This window comes from Aulonocara sp. 'chitande type north' Nkhata Bay, linkage group LG9 (assembly GCF_057382095.1).
Source record: "Aulonocara sp. 'chitande type north' Nkhata Bay isolate Kocher_YH1m ecotype deep benthic linkage group LG9, A_spYH_male_GT1.1, whole genome shotgun sequence".
NCBI classification, from domain to species: domain Eukaryota; kingdom Metazoa; phylum Chordata; class Actinopteri; order Cichliformes; family Cichlidae; genus Aulonocara; species Aulonocara sp. 'chitande type north' Nkhata Bay.
In genome coordinates this window covers 37,235,896-37,252,071 of record NC_141352.1, presented here as the reverse complement: position 1 = coordinate 37,252,071, position 16,176 = coordinate 37,235,896, and the positions used below count along the sequence as shown (strand labels likewise).

General features: G+C 41.6%; 1 protein-coding gene across 1 annotated transcript; it reads left to right on the top strand.

The window, feature by feature from the left end:
• Positions 1-510: 510 nt before the first annotated feature.
• Positions 511-14,688, top strand: LOC147322767 (solute carrier family 12 member 5-like). Its single transcript, XM_086307339.1, has 18 exons — positions 511-699; positions 842-940; positions 1,229-1,286; positions 1,521-1,695; positions 1,798-1,916; positions 2,085-2,183; positions 2,584-2,703; positions 2,945-3,049; positions 3,565-3,733; positions 4,326-4,521; positions 4,724-4,893; positions 5,094-5,225; positions 5,434-5,541; positions 5,887-6,003; positions 8,928-9,103; positions 9,886-9,900; positions 10,925-11,058; positions 11,825-14,688. Exons 1-18 carry the CDS (start codon positions 537-539, stop codon positions 11,914-11,916), a joined length of 2,247 nt encoding a protein of 748 aa, XP_086163465.1. The 5' UTR covers positions 511-536; the 3' UTR covers positions 11,917-14,688.
• Positions 14,689-16,176: the final 1,488 nt, after the last annotated feature.

The following is a 16,176-nucleotide window of genomic DNA, read 5'->3' as shown; positions in this document are numbered from 1 at the left end:
CGCTGCTCATCATCTCTTCTCGATAACTTAAGATAAGATAAGATAAGATAAGATAAGATAAAACTTTATTAATCCCTCGGGTGGGTTCCTCTGGGAAATTCGGTTTCCAAAAGCACAGCACCGACAGAAGTTACAGTTACAGAATATTATATATATATATATATACACACACACACACACACACACACACACACACATATAAATACAGAGACATATATAAATAAAATATACGAAGGGGATCAATAGAATAAATAGGAATACAAATAAAAATACAAGTGAATTGCACATTTCAAGTATGGAGTCTATTGCACTGTTGACTATTAACAAAAGTATTGCATGAAAGGTATTGCACAGTGAGGTGAAGAGGCACTACAGCTTAGTTGTTCCCCCCTCCTTTGTCCACCTGTTTCCCCTCCCTCTCCCCTCCAGAGAGGAGTTAAACAGTTAAACTTGTGTCCTGGGAGTACATGCGTTTCACAACACATTATGCTGTTTGCAGTATGAATTAGAATATTTCTGTCTCTCTTGTAGAAAATATGTGGTCGACATACGGCCCTCTGGGTATGTTGGTGGAAAAGAGCAACTTGCCATCGGTTGAGGGTGGCGACCCAACCCAGGACATCTACATGCCCTATGTAGTCAACGACATCACCACCTTCTTCACACTGCTGGTCGGCATCTACTTTCCCTCTGTCACCGGTAAGCTGGCGCCATAAGCAACAGACTCATTCTTTGTACACGTGCATGACAGTTTTTAACATCCGTTATGGCTGAGAGACAGCCATAGGAGTCTCTGAAGATGACCTGTTTGACTTTTGACTGTGACCCTGTCACCTCTCAGGTATCATGGCTGGTTCAAACCGCTCAGGTGACTTGAGAGATGCCCAGAAGTCCATTCCCATTGGGACCATCCTCGCTATCACTACCACTTCCATCATCTGTATCCTTCAACCTCGCACTGTTACCAGATATGATAACAAGTCACACAGAACACTGATAAATAAAAAAAAATCTTATTACACCTCTGATCCAGAAAAGTGAAAAACTGATTCGACCACAGTTTATTATTAAACTTGCCAGTGGAAGATTATCTAACAGTCACCAGATTTTTTCATCTTTGAGGAACTTAAAATCAAGAATTAAAGACTAATATTAACCACCAGCCAGGATGTGGTTGATTTCAGTGTGTACAGCTTTGCAGTTCGTTCTCCTTAGCTCTGCTTCCCAGATATCACCTCCGTGGTTCTGTTTGGCGCCTGTATTGAAGGAGTTTTGCTTCGAGATAAGTAAGAGCTTAACATATTCAACGTTACTATGGACAGTGTGCTGAATGAATGTGTTTTAATAATGGAAATGGAGAGAAAATATGCCTCAAACATGCACGTCTACTTCATTTATAGCATCCAATGGTTTAAACAGGAATAAAAACATCACCACACTGTCCTGTCAGTTTTTGTTAAATCTTCCAATATTTGTGAATAACAGCGTTTGTCATTCACATAATTGTTTTTGCGTTGCAGATTTGGCGATTCTGTAAAGGGGAACCTTGTTATCGGCACCCTGTCATGGCCCTCTCCCTGGGTTATTGTGATTGGCTCGTTCTTCTCCTGCTGTGGGGCTGGTTTGCAGAGTTTGACCGGTGCCCCTCGCCTGCTGCAGGCTATTGCACGAGATGGCATTGTACCCTTTCTACAGGTTTGACGGTTTGACTCAAACAGCACTAACAGCAGACACTAATACTTTCAGTTTCTAGTCTTACGTGCCTCAACGTTCACACTTGGTTGCATCTGCTCGTAGGTGTTTGGTCACGGGAAAGCCAATGGGGAACCAACCTGGGCTCTCCTGCTGACTGCTGGGATCTGTGAGATCGGCATCCTCATCGCTTCCCTGGACGCTGTGGCGCCCATCCTGTCAATGTCAGTATCTGAAAGAAATATTATGCAATCTCATTCCATAAAAGTAGCTCAGCAGATCAAGTCTGTGATCCCCCAAGTATACAGCTGCTTACAGTAGATCATAAAGTGGAGATTTATTATTTGAAAAGTGACCAGAACTTTTGGATTGCTGTTTTCCCTCCTCAACAGGTTTTTCCTCATGTGCTACCTTTTTGTGAATCTTGCCTGTGCTGTTCAGACCCTGCTGCGAACGCCTAACTGGAGACCACGCTTTAAGTACTACCACTGGTGGGTGATGTGGTAAACATCCTTGCATGTTTACATCATATATCTTGTATTATATGTCGAACTGGTGTCCACAGACTGTTAAAGGTCCTCGTTAATTTGAAGCCATCAAATTAGATTTTTGATTTTTGGACGTGTGGCAGGAATCCCTCATACACAGACACCTTCACAGCCACAGGCACATCCATTTAGCCTTTACTGAAGATTAATTCCACAACACAGGTTAAGGACAATGGCAAACGGCACTATTGTTAGCTGTGGATTTTGATTACTCTATTGAATCCTAAGCCTCTCATCTCTCTAGCTTGAGCTGTTTTCACTTTATAAAGACATTTCCATGAATGCACAGAAAACTAAATGAGCATGTAAATTGTTTTTTAATCTTTTCTTTTCTTGTTTTCAGGGCTTTGTCCTTCCTTGGAATGAGCTTATGTCTTGCTATTATGTTCATCTCCTCCTGGTATTACGCTATTGTTGCTATGGTCATCGCTGGCTGCATCTACAAATACATTGAATACCGAGGGTAAGATTGCGAGATAATGGATGTGACCGAGAAACTCAGTACACTGTAAAGAGAGGAAATAATTTATCTGGAGAGAAGCTCTTGAGGTTCTTGTTTTATTTTTGCTTGCACCGTGTTAAAAGTAGCTCATGTTGCCGCAATAAACTGCATATGATCCCTAAAGGAGTTCTTACTGCCCTAAATGGATTGCTACTTTTCTCTTATCACTGAGTGCTTTTCATTCATTTGTTTGCTTTAACAGGGCAGAGAAGGAATGGGGTGACGGTATCAGAGGCCTCTCTCTTAATGCTGCCCGCTATGCCCTCAATCGACTTGAGGATGCTCCACCTCACACCAAGAACTGGAGGTATGGGTGTTTGAGGGTGTGTGTGTTTACAGTTGATATTGTGTTGGGATGGACAATAACAAGACAAGAATAGACACAGAGGATGAATTTCATTAATCTTTTGGTTCCCTTCCTAATCTGTCATGAGCAGCTGATAAGCCTTCATACTGTGAGGCTCACACTGACCTTGAAGTCCTTCTTTCCAAACCAGTGGGTACTCTTCTTAAGGGTCTGCTGTTTCCAGTTACCAGCTGTTCTTTTTCACTGTCTACCTTCAACATATGTCCCTGCAAAGCTGAGTGAGAACCAATAGTGCGACAATAATACTGCCGCACCAACATTTCAACAGTATTTTCTTTACAAACAGCTGTTATGTCACATGATTACAGGCCTTGCACTGTAATTTGAATTTGTGCACCTGATAATTGTGCAAAAAATTTAAATCCAAAATATTTGTTGGTGTTGTTTTTATTCCTGAAGTTTAAAAGAATGAAGTAAAATTAAGCCAGACTGTTTTCCCCTCTCGATCTGCATAGGCCTCAGCTTTTGGTGCTTCTGAACGTGGACTCAGATCAAGCAGTCAAACACCCTCGCCTGGTCTCCTTCACCACCCAGCTGAAGGCAGGGAAAGGCCTGACAATAGTGGGGAATGTTTTGCAGGGAACCTACCTCACTAAGGAGTCGGAGTCTAAGAAGGCTGAGCAGGTATGGTGGGGAAGCACGCGCACAAGTGTGCAAATAAAAGGCAGGTGGCGATACTGTCATTAATATTGATCTGCAGTTGCTAATAATTTAATATCAGTTGTAATGCTTGCTATCTTATCTGTGCTTCAAGGGCTTCAGATTCATCACTGGACCCAAAGGCAAATCTGTACTATCAAGCTGCATTTAGAGCATTTTATAGACTCTAACTGCAGATAAACTCTGCCACCTACTGGCCATAATAAGCAATTCATGTGATTCTTTCAGGCTGGTTTTAACTTTTATCCTCCTTAAAAACAGTTTCTGTTGAAGCAGTCATGCCCAGAAGCAACTTTACAGATGTACAAAATTATTTATTGTTCAGATCCATCAGTACAAGTTATCCTGAATGGATGTGAGTAACTAACAAATAGGTTATTTGAAGTGTTAGCTTAGCTAAGCAGGGAAACTTTGCTGTAGTGTAGCCATATCTTCTCTGGAAAAAACACATTTTGTTTTGTCAGTTGGTGCAACTTTAATAGTGAATCAGTTTTAGTCTCTTTTATGATTAACGATGAAATCCCTGTCCTCTTTTTCTCTCTCTCTCTCTCTACAGAACATTAAGGCTGCAATGTCTGCAGAGCGTACCAAAGGATTCTGTCATGTTGTAGTGTCTTCCAACCTTAGAGATGGTGTCTCACACCTCATCCAGTCTGCAGGCTTGGGAGGCATGAAGCACAACACAGTCCTGATGGCCTGGCCTGGAGCCTGGAAACAGTCCAATGACCCACAGTCATGGAGGAATTTCATAGGTACCGTGCAGTAGAATTGCAAAAATAGGGACACAATAACAGAATATATGTCGTAATTTATTTTAAAATACAGTGTAGATAAAGAGAAGACATCGTATGTGACATTTGCTGTCTGTCATTACTCTGTCAAGATGGCCGTGACTTAATGCAGCACAGTGATTTATCTCTCATAGACCCTCTGTCTGTCCTTCTGTTCATCCAGAGACAATCCGGGAAACCACAGCAGCCCATCAGGCCTTACTTGTGGCTAAGAATGTGGACAGTTTCCCCACCAACCAGGACCGCCTAGGAGAGGGCACTATTGATGTGTGGTGGGTGGTTCACGATGGGGGCTTGCTGATGCTGCTGCCCTTCCTGCTTCGACAGCACAAGGTTGGTTGGACTAGTTTGGATTGTGTTTATTCCTGAAACCATCTTAAGCTCAGCAGCATTTTCTTCTATTTCTTATTCCACCCAGAGCCTTTCTTTCACACCCATCTGTCCCGCCTGACATTCTTCTGTCCCTTATCCATCCTGTTTACCGTGCTGTTACTCCATATCTTCCATAATAATGGTGCCTTTCTCCCCTCCAGGTGTGGAGGAAGTGTAAGATGCGCATCTTTACTGTAGCTCAGATGGACGACAACAGCATCCAAATGAAGAAAGATCTCCAGATGTTCCTTTATCACCTGCGACTGGATGCAGAGGTGGAAGTTGTAGAGATGGTGAGCATCAGCCAAGGATAGCCCTGAATGGTATTCATGTCTAAGTGCAATGGGAAGCAGGATGGTTATTGAAGTTTTTCAACAATTCAGTGCCTACTTTTGTCTTAATATGATGAATGTTGTGAGGAGTTTGTCAGAGGACCCACATTGGCATCGTCCCTGAAAAATAATGTGGCTGCTGTAACGCCCGTGTTTATCCCCTTTGCAGCATGACAATGACATCTCAGCCTTCACCTATGAAAAGACTCTTGTGATGGAGCAGAGGTCGCAGATGCTGAAACAGATGCACCTTTCCAGGACTGAGAGGGAGAGAGAGGTAAAGAAGCGCTAAAAACAAACCTTCACTTGGTCTGTTTGCTGCTGTTCAACAAATGTGGATGCATTTTTTTATACTCAGTTAAATGCATTTATTCCTACTGTATGCATTTTTAATACATTGCATGTATATGTGTACATGCAAAATGATTAATAGCACACACAGCACAGCAATCAATTTACTCACTCATCCAGATAGTATTTAAAAAACAACTAAGAGGTCATTCACATGAATAACAGTCTATGACACTGAAGTCACTCATGGCCCAACATCAAGCTAAATGCCTGCTGGCCCCTTTTCCTGTTCATCTGCCACTGCCTTTCTGGGCCTCGCCGCACCATTCAGATTCAGAGTATCACTGACGAATCGCGTAGCTCAATCCGGAGGAAGAACCAGGGCCCTGCCGAGAACGCGAGCCTCAGCCGGCAGTCCTCAACGACGGAGGATGCTCAGGAGGATGAGGTAGCTGATCTTGTCAACCCATTGTTCCCTTACTGGTAACGACACAGGCCCGTCTTCACAAAGCTCCATCTTTGGCTACAGGTGTTGCTCATCATTTGGCTGCATTATCATCATCACGTTTTAAAATCACATTTTCTGTTTCACATTTGCCAGAAAAATATGCGCAAGTGATCAGCGTTGCATTATTACTGAGTTACTGGAATAGTGTGGACAATGGACGTAATGCATACTGTAATAAATAAAGATAGAAAGAGGGAAGTTTGGAGAAAATGTAGTAAGGAAGGAAATCAGATCCCACAATTTCCATCTTTATGATGAAGACATAGTTCCAAGTTGAGCATTTAACACTCTAATGTTGACTTCTTGTTGGAAATGCAGTTTTGTTCTACTTAACAAGCTTGCCTTAACGCAGATGTCTAATACACATCTTTAGTGTCATGATCAAAGCTCTACACAAAATTGGTGAGCAGGGTTCTCTGGGTAACCCTTTGTTATTTTAACCTTCTAGTTTATCCTTAGTATCACCACATGGCTGGTGTACTGGTCTTATTCTAGGGTAGTAGAGTGATAAATAACCATGATATATCATGTCTTTGCTGCCAGTTCACCAGTTCTGTCTGGCCAAAGCCAGCAGTAAGACGCACAAATGCAATCTTCTGCTTTGCCCACAACTACAAACTTACTGTTACTGGTAATAAGCCAATTCATGTTTGAGTGGCTTCTTTCAGTGCCCCCCCTCTTTTATCCACAAGGGGTAACCATGGCAACACCGTATACTTAACCTGGCAGATTTTTATTTATCATTTTCTTTTTTCCTTTAAATGCCGGATAACCTCTGTGATGCAACCCCCATGGGATTTGTGTCTCCTCCCAATTGGATCTTTTGTGTGTTTGATGTTGTTCAGGCTAAAAATTGCTTATAACCTTTGTTTAAATTTACGACTGTCCAGCAAAAGTAGATGCTTTATTATACCAGAACATCTGATCATTAAAGCCACCAGTCCAGATTAGCCCAACAGTAGTGCTACCTGCTACTGTGTAGTCAGCAAGAGCTGCTTTGTGAATACCAGCCCATTGCATCCTGAAACTGCTGCCTGGCCCATTACCTCCATCACCCCACCTATTCCTCACCCCCTGGCAAGAGTGGGCAGTATTGTCTAAGAAAACTGAAGAGTGTAAATAACATTTCACGTTACTAATACCATCAGACTCATGTGTTTACAGCTGAACAGTTTGATTCTCACATTTAGGGGAGGGAGGGGAGGGTGCTGTTTATCTACTATCTTTGAAAATGACAATACTGTCCTCTTTCTGCTCCATTCTAACCATAGTCAGAACCTACACATCATCCCTCCCTCCACCCTCCTACCATTCATTCTTCCCACTGTATCTGTCTGGTTTTACCACAGTGGGTAGTTAAGGTTAAAAATACTATACTACAGAAAACAAAAATATTTGTATTACACTGATTTATTTGCAGCACCTTCAGTGAATAAAACAAATCTACCTTTAATAAATCTTCTGTGTTATTAGCCTGCTGGAGTATCAGAGAACACTGTTTTGTTTTTGTTTTTTAAGATAAACTAAGCGTCAGTCAAATGTAAACACGGTACTAGTGAAGAAAGACAGCTCTGTTCACAGCTTTACAGCAGATAATGTATTCTTCTTCTCTGTCAGTGGCATTAGTTCAGATGTAACTGCTGATATTGAACAGTAGTGACCACTATTGTTGTCAAATCCAACAAAACTCAATGGTATTTAATGTATTAATCACATATGATGTGCTCCACTCCGTGGGACATATCGTGCTGTGCACTATTTCTGTGCTATCCACACACCAAAAGTTTACAAAGCATGTGTTAACATTTAAACACCTTTTATCACCTTTGAGTTTGCACAATACTTTACTATAACCGCTACCTGCACACATAAATGTTTCAGTTGTTGGGACCATCACATCCACCACGTGTGGTGTTGTAAAGGTTTGTATTTCTGTCGCTATTCACTCTTCTTTCTTAAATGTCATCATTCCCTTCAGTCCTGTCATACCATTGATATTATATCAGCAATTCCCAAGTTCCAAAAGGGATACTTGTGCACAAGCAGAAGGTTCAGCATCCTGAAAGATTAGTCCAACTCGTATGAAAAAAACTGAAATTGCAAATTACTGTATTTGAAAACTTAAGCACACCTGAACAACAGGGAAAATTAACAGTAAAAGAAATGTACAGTATCATTGATTGAACTAAATGGCAAAAGAAAACTGTTGAAATAGCTAGGTGTAAAATGATTGCTAAGAGTATAAAATCTTAGGTTAATTGTTAAATTGTTAGGCGTGTGGAAAAAGTAATAAACTGTTAGCTTAATATTTTGGATAAATGGCTAGCCAGCTACAAAAAAAAAACATTTTTCCTCTTTATTTAAAGAATTTTTACATGTAGTATCAAGCCCAGTAAAACAAGTGATTAGATGTTTTATCAACTGATTAGTTCATTAGCACCCCTGTGGAGGACTCCAATACATGTTGGGGAAGTAATTTAGCCATTTAAATCAGCTGTGTTGACACAGGATGATATCTAAAACTTGCATTGTGGCCTGGAGTTCCCCCACACCGTCGTATGGTTATACCACAACTGTTTGCTAAGTACAATTATCTAAAACTGGTCACTGAATATATAATGGAAAAAGTAGCTGTGACTGTAAGCGCTGAAAGTAGTTCAGATCTATTATAAAGTGAGTTCACATGAGAGGTGTTGTTGATGAGAAAAGTCTATCTGACAGGCCTTAGGGGGTATGTTGGATGAGTTCCCATTTCCTTTTCTCTTTTGTTTTCTTTCTCCTGTGCCCTGAAACTTCTCTTGGTAATAATCATATCCACTAATCTTCTGCTCTTGTCCTCATCCTACTCTCTGCATCGCCTCCAGGCCCAGCTCATCCACGACAGAAACACGGCATCTCACGCCACAATAAACGATAAGGTTGATGCTGAACCCGAGCAGGTTCACATGACCTGGACCAAGGACAAGCTCCTCACAGAGCGTAACCGTAACCGCGAGTGCAATGCCAACGTTGCTGTACGTGACCTGTTTAACATGAAGCCGTAAGTACTCGCTTGCCTGAACAATATTTAATTAAGAAATAACAAAACTTTTGTGTATTTGTTGCTAGATTAAAAAAAAAACATGTTGATCTGTAGGTTTGAAATTTTAAGATAAAAAGAGTTTATATTAGTAAAATACACTAAAGTGACATGGTGTTACTGCATGTGCCTTGTGAGGGACGTTTGCACCATTTTGAATCATTTTTCTCAAACGTAATATCTCATAAAAGTTCATTTCAGAGGGACCGGAAGCTCACCCAGTACTGATATTAGTTCAGGATGGTGCCAAACCTCAGAGAAGGAGCATGAGTAGGAGTAGTGTTAGTACTGACCCCAAGAGGGTGAAATGGGACAACTGTGCATGGCGTGTGCATTCAGGCTGCATTTGGTGTGCGTGCGCGTGTGTGCACTTTCAGCCATTTCAGCTTTAATGTATGGCCAATCTGTGTGCACACTTAATAGACTAACACCTTCTCTTCCCATACTTTCCACACTGTCAGTGGACTCCATCAGAAATGCCCCAGTTCACTTCCATTGGCTCATTAAGTTAAAACCCCAAAATCCCAAGTCTTGCCGAACCGGAAGAACTTTTCAGATTCCCTCACCCTACACATCAAAGAGCTCCATGTCACTTTCTGGGGTTTACTCGAGTCACCTTCGGGTGTCACTGCGAGTCATTTGGGACATTTGGAAGCATGCAGTGTGGTGGGGAGAGCTGCCGAGCAGATGTAGAAGCATCTAAGCTGGTTTCTGTTGTTTTGTCCCATTTTTCCTCCTTCTAGAGAGTGGGAGAGTCTGTAAGTCGCATTCTCTTTGCCCTAGGCCCTGTGTGTTCTGCTACTGTGGTGACTATGTGCTCCAGCTCGTGTGCTCGTACCTCCATGTATCTGTGTTGTCCTTGTTTGCATGCCCTAATGTGCACCGACTTCATCTTCCTGCTTCAAACAGCATGTTGGTGGCTAAAGCCTCTGCTGGGTTATGTTGCATTTACAGCTTATAACATGAGAATTTGTGCTTTCCATTGACTGTTTTCAAAAAATAGTCAAACAGAAAAAACATTCATTCAGAACGGCATTAAACTAAAAGTGTGTATTTATAGGTTGATCTGATATCCTCGTGTTGGTGTTGTTCCCAGATCATCATACTAAATGTTGTTCCAGGATCAACATTGCAAGTGACCAATCAGAATGTTGTGACGTCCCTGACCCTAACCCTAACCGTAACCCTTTAATAAACAGTAAGCAGAATTGATATTGTCCTTGCAACATTGGAATTTCATAAATGCACGAATGGCTTGGCGCGCAAAGGAATAACATCACAACAATGTGATTGGTCACTTGCAATGTTGAACCTGGAACAACATTTTCATGATGGTCTGGGAACAACACCAACACGAGGATATCAGATCATCCGTATTTATAGTTGAATGGAAAGCATGGATTGGAAATCCTGTGACATCGCCTTGTAATTTGGCTTTTGGCAGTTGACATTGCGTGCTGTATATCATCTCACAAAGGTGAAGATGAAGAGGCAGCATTTAAGGAGACAGATGATTCTTTACACAATAAAGACGTTATATTTCGGCCTAATCTTAAATAAAGTGTTGACATGATTCAGATTCATCTGTCTTTCTCAAAATGCTGCCTCTACACGTTATGTGAAATTCTTAATGCTTGTGCCGAGCATCATTTCTCATGTGTGTTTGAAGCTGATGTCAAATGTGCATGAGTTACTGCGTAAAACGTTGCTGACGTGACATCGTGGTCATTAATGTTTTCTTCATTGTGGCTTCTCTCACTGTGGATGCTCTTGTCAAACTAGGAACCAGACGAATGTCCGTCGCATGCACACTGCTGTCAAGCTGAATGAGGTGGTGGTCAACAAGTCACAGGGAGCTCATCTGGTTCTGCTTAACATGCCTGGACCACCGAGAAACAGAGGCGGAGATGAAAACTGTATCCTTCAAATGGTTGTTTTTATGTTACGACTGTATTAGGAAAAGGTTGTGATCGCAAGGAAGTGTTTCTGTTATTTAATCCATCTGCTGATTGTACTTTAGAAAGAAGTGGTTCTCTCTTTTTTAAATTACTGCAGAGTATTTGTACGTTGCAGAATAGTTTGGTCTAAACACAACAGTAGCATGTTTGTAGCCACAATGTTGGGTTTTTTGAACCAGAAATGGCTATATATGGACCCACGTAAGTGCTAATTAGTGTTATGTGATATACGGAGTTGCCGCCTGCCACACACCCTGCTGTGGAGCGAACAGCTGACAGACACAGGCAGAGAACACAAACTGCTGAGGAGGTGGATATTTAAGCTAACATATATTTTATTTATGCCAAAGCAGGGCAATTCATTTGTTATAACAGTTAAAAATTAAATTAAACACAACACACATGCAAATAGCTCAAAACAGTTGAATCGTATGCAACTCAATATCCTAATAGAGTCAAAGTAGAATAACGTAAATATACATTAGTCACTGCAGAGCAATAAAGTGGCTTAGTGTGTGCCAAGGTTTGTGTCAGTGCAGGGTCCAAACAGCTGGGCATAAAACGTGCCATGTCTATGCTAATAATCCCGACCCACCCTCCTCTCACGTGGCTAAAAGCATCACACTGGCCAATGATCACGCATTCATTGCACATTCATTGGGAGGTGGGGTGTGACACCTGGTGTGCCTGTGTGTGTGCTTTACCTTGACTGCTGTTTTCTCAGACATGGAGTTCCTGGAGGTTCTCCTCGAGGGTCTGAATCGGGTCCTCCTGGTTCGAGGTGGTGGCCGTGAAGTCATCACCATCTACTCCTAAAAATCCCCCCAAAACTTTCATGGCCTACCCTGCACCCAACACTGGCACATCGCCATGGAAACCGCGCAGTGAGGAAGAAGCCTAATTTTGGTTTTTAATGAAGGGCAGGGGTTGTTGGCAGGCGGGACCACCTTATGACTGACAGTTGACCTAAAATACGTCAGGATGAAGGAAATCGTTGGCGCCGAATAAGCCGAGCACAGCGTGCGTCCAGCTGGACCAGAGAACCCTTGCGCACAGAAGATAGAGCATAGAGACACTTTATATCTTTCATTTACATCTGACAACCTTGTTGTGTTCTGTTACATTTTCACACTCTGTCCTCTTTGTGTCGATGTTGTCAAGTTTATGGCACTCACTGTGTAAAGACGAGCGGAGAAGAAGTGAATGTGTTGATATGAGCTTTATAGTCTTTGTTTTGTTTTGCTGGACCTGAGAAAAACATGCACTTAATGGATTTAAGTTAAGATGCACAAAGTGCAAAAATGACCCTTTTGCTGTTTTCAAAGCTCCATGTGGGGTGATGTTTTCATTGAAATGTTGTCAGTCTGTTGAGAAGCTGCTGAAATGTTCTGTTTTAGACTGGAGAGCTTTGATGTTGTTGAAGGGTGGAGTCATGTCTGCAGCTGAATGAGTTGATGGAAGGACCAGTTGGGAGGATGCTGAACAAGCATCTTATCCCAGTTTAGTGAGTGGAAGCCTTTCAGATCTCGGGTTCTGCATTTTTGATTTCCCACCCTCAAACTGTAGCTTTTATCTTAATAGGGAAAAAGCCATAGCTAGAAGCATGAATGGTGTCTAGAGAAACAACTGGTTGGGAACAAGAAATATATTCTTTTTTTAAGAGCTGTATGACGATAGCTTAGTAAATAATTCGATTGGTTTGTAGGTTTTTGCACAGTTAATCTATATTTTAGCCTCTCAATTGTTTGATTTTAGCAATGTATACATTTAAGATGTAAAAGCACAAATTGACACATTTAAATTAGTGTAATTGTACCCCCGTACTGACAGTTCCAGCACTGCTGACTTTGCACTACCAGTTTTCAGTCTTCATTCATTGTGTACTTTCCATTTGGTAGCTCTAATATGTTCCTAACAGGAGATACAAGGATGCAGACTGCTTCATACTGTTTAATACCCATGTTTCAATGTTGGTCGTAGAACATTTTACCGATTTAAAATTTTAACGGCTTTGAGTTTCAGATTGAGTAGATTTGGGGGGGGGGGGGGCTGTAAAGAGTGCCAAAATGACTTTAAAAGAAACTGTGGAAGTATTTTGACTGCAGCTGACACATGGCCTACTGTAGCTGATGTTTCTGGCCATCTTTAATCTTTAGAAACAATCATGAAGGTTTGTTTTTTTTATAATGCAGGTCCCTCATTTCTGCCAGGAATAAAGAAATGAATATGATGAAACTAATGGTGCGCTATCAAGGGCATTTCAAGAGGAAGAAGGAAAAAAGGATCCCGCTCCTTCCTCATGTGTACCTCCACAGTTTCTTTTCAAAATTAGCCGCCGCAGTATTCTGTAAAGCAGAAAGTTCCCTTTTCCTCACACTGCCCTGCAGAGAAAAACTGGAACTTTTGATTGTTGCTTATGCTACCTGTGTGTTTTTGTTGTGTTCTGTTCAGTTGTTAATGCCTGTGTTACTCTATAAATACAGTCAAATATGGTCTTTGTGGTGTTTGTTACATTATCGCTGATCTTCTGTTGCTTTTAACTGTTAATTCGAGACGAGTTTTATGACACGAGGCAGAGGGGAGGAAGTTATTTGTTTTAGTTTTTTTTTTCTTATTGTTTGCATTTTGTTTTAACCCACCAGAAACACTTTATGCTCATCACACAGGGCAGTGTGTGTGGTGGCACCCTGGACGGAAAGCGTTAAGAAGAAGGGGTGAAGCCACGGGGGTGACAGGAGCAAATGACTTCTGCTGCATGCTACATGAAGTAATGTCACTGTTTCACTTTAGTTTTCAGTTTTAGGAACCAAGGATGAATGACAAGACGAGTGAGCGCCAACTGTAAAGTTTTAGGAAGTCTGACTGGCTGAAAATTGTAAAAATAAATTATTGAAGACATTCTTTTTTTTTTGTTCTTGTTTAATCTGGTTACTGAGCTGAGTAGCAGTAACTTAGCATAAAGAAAACAGTCAACCCTTAAACAAAAGATGCTATATAATACAAAGAAAGTTTCCATCAGCGGTGTGTGTGTGTGTGTGTGCGTGTTACACAGCTCTGTTTTGAGGTGACTGCAGAATGTTATCTACCTCAAGCTGTCGCTGAGGCTCGGCTGACTAAAGGAAGTCTAGTCCAAACGAAACTGTTTGAGAAATATTAGGCGAAAATTTGAGAAAGAGTAAAAGACCTCTGGCTGTGTGAGAGGATGAGCAGAATAGGCACGTGTGAGCGTGTTTGTACTGTACAGCTGTGTTTCTGTGAACCGGTCATTAGACTTACCAGAGTGAGAACAAATGTTTAACCCCTCTTTAAAGGGCTGTTTGAAGGTTAAGACTTGGGATTAGGCACAGAGCAGTGATATTTATTATGTAGGACCAGGGAGTGACACATTTAACTTATTGTCCTCGCAAAACTAGTAATGTGTGTATTTTCCTGTGTGTGTTTCTGCTGTTTTCCGGCTCCGCTGGCAGGCCTCACAGACTGGAACAGGAAGTTGCATGTGGGTGCACGTATAGAGGAAGGTAGCCCTATAAATTGTATTTGTGCCTCTCTAAATAATAATTAAAAGTGCTGAAACAAACCAGAACTAAAGTTGCCTGGTTATTTATTCTGATCCTCTTATTCAACAAGCATGTTCATTTTCCCTACAATTAAAGGTGTAGGAGGTATAAATTGTGTTCCAACCTTTGCTTTTTTCCTTTTCACCAGATGAAAATTAGAAAATACACTAAAAATGTTGAAATCACAGCCTCTGGTTTCACACAGGATTCAAACCCCACACTCATCTGAAAGTGTTCTGCTTATGCTATCACACTGCTGTGGTGTGTACTGCCCATTTTCAGGGGTTGAAGTGGGAGCTGGCAGATCAGGGAACCCTAAACAGTAAAAATAAGTAACCTCCCACATCGATTTGACATTGAGCTCCAGTCGAGTTTCTGTGTGGACAGGCTGTGATCCAGCCTTCTCAAGCATATGAGCAAAATGCATACTGCATGAGATACCTTTCCACCCCCCACCTAGTATAAAAGTTCGATTTGGTGCATGGAGTAAGTTATCATAAATGAACCTTTTACTTGCAGGCACTAGTAAGGAATAGCTGTTGAGCTGCTTTAACAACTCTGAATTTACCTGACATTAAAAAAATGATAGGCTAAGGTCTCAGTAGCAGTGAACTCACTTGTGGTGGGTGGTAAACTTATTGTTTGACTCAGAAATGTTGACACTGTGTGCAGCTTGTTAGGAGCAGTAAGCAAGAGTTGGTTGATTTGCAAACCTAAACATGGTTCAGCAAACTGTGCAGTTAATGTGCAGGACAGGACATTGATGTGCTCACAATCCTCCACAAGAGTGCAGCCTTGCCTTCTCTTCAAACTGGCTCCATGCGACAGATGCTGTGTATGAGTGATATCAGAACCAAATTCAAAACCCCAGAGAGTGGGAGCATCTTTACACGATGCCAACAGCCAGAGCTCTAAACACAAGTCAACATTGTGATTTGTTTTTACTAGCCTGTTCCTGTCCATCCACATCATCTCCAGCAGCAGCAGGCGCGACTGTGATGTTTGCAACATTTACATTTTTCCCTAAGTCAGAACAGTTACTACCATGTTTTCAATAAAGGCACATGGATGACAGGTTTCTGATGTTATAACTTCAGGAGGAAGTTTCTGTGTGTGCTACAAAAACCTTAAACCTTTTTTCTTTATATGGTGTTTCTGAGCAGGCACACGCTGTGTCAGAAACAGTAAAGAACTCTCAGCTTTGACCTTTGACAGCCAGCAGCTGCTTTCTGTGTGCAGTCTGCACCTAGCAAGTTCAGAGTCTATCTCTCTCTCCTGTTCGCTCTGTACATCCTTGAGCAAATGATCTGGAGAGGGAGATGTTTCCATCCATCTGCACAAATGTGTTATTGGCAGACACAAAGAAGTCTCACTGGTGTTTCAGACCCCCAATGAACCAAAATAACAGTCCAGTAATGCAATATTGTGCGCTCATGTCTGTATTGATTTGTGACATTCAGCTTTTTCCATTCATTGAACGAGGTCCTGCTGGGTCATTAGGATGTTTTCTTTCAATGAT

Coding starts and splice junctions, on each gene's coding strand:
- LOC147322767 (XM_086307339.1), top strand. CDS start 537: ATGTGGTCGACATACGGCCCTCTGGGTATGTTGGTGGAAAAGAGCAAC. Junction 3,734..4,325: donor AGTCTAAGAAGGCTGAGCAG/GTATGGTGGGGA, acceptor CTCTCTCTACAG/AACATTAAGGCTGCAATGTC. Junction 4,522..4,723: donor GTCATGGAGGAATTTCATAG/GTACCGTGCAGT, acceptor CTGTTCATCCAG/AGACAATCCGGGAAACCACA.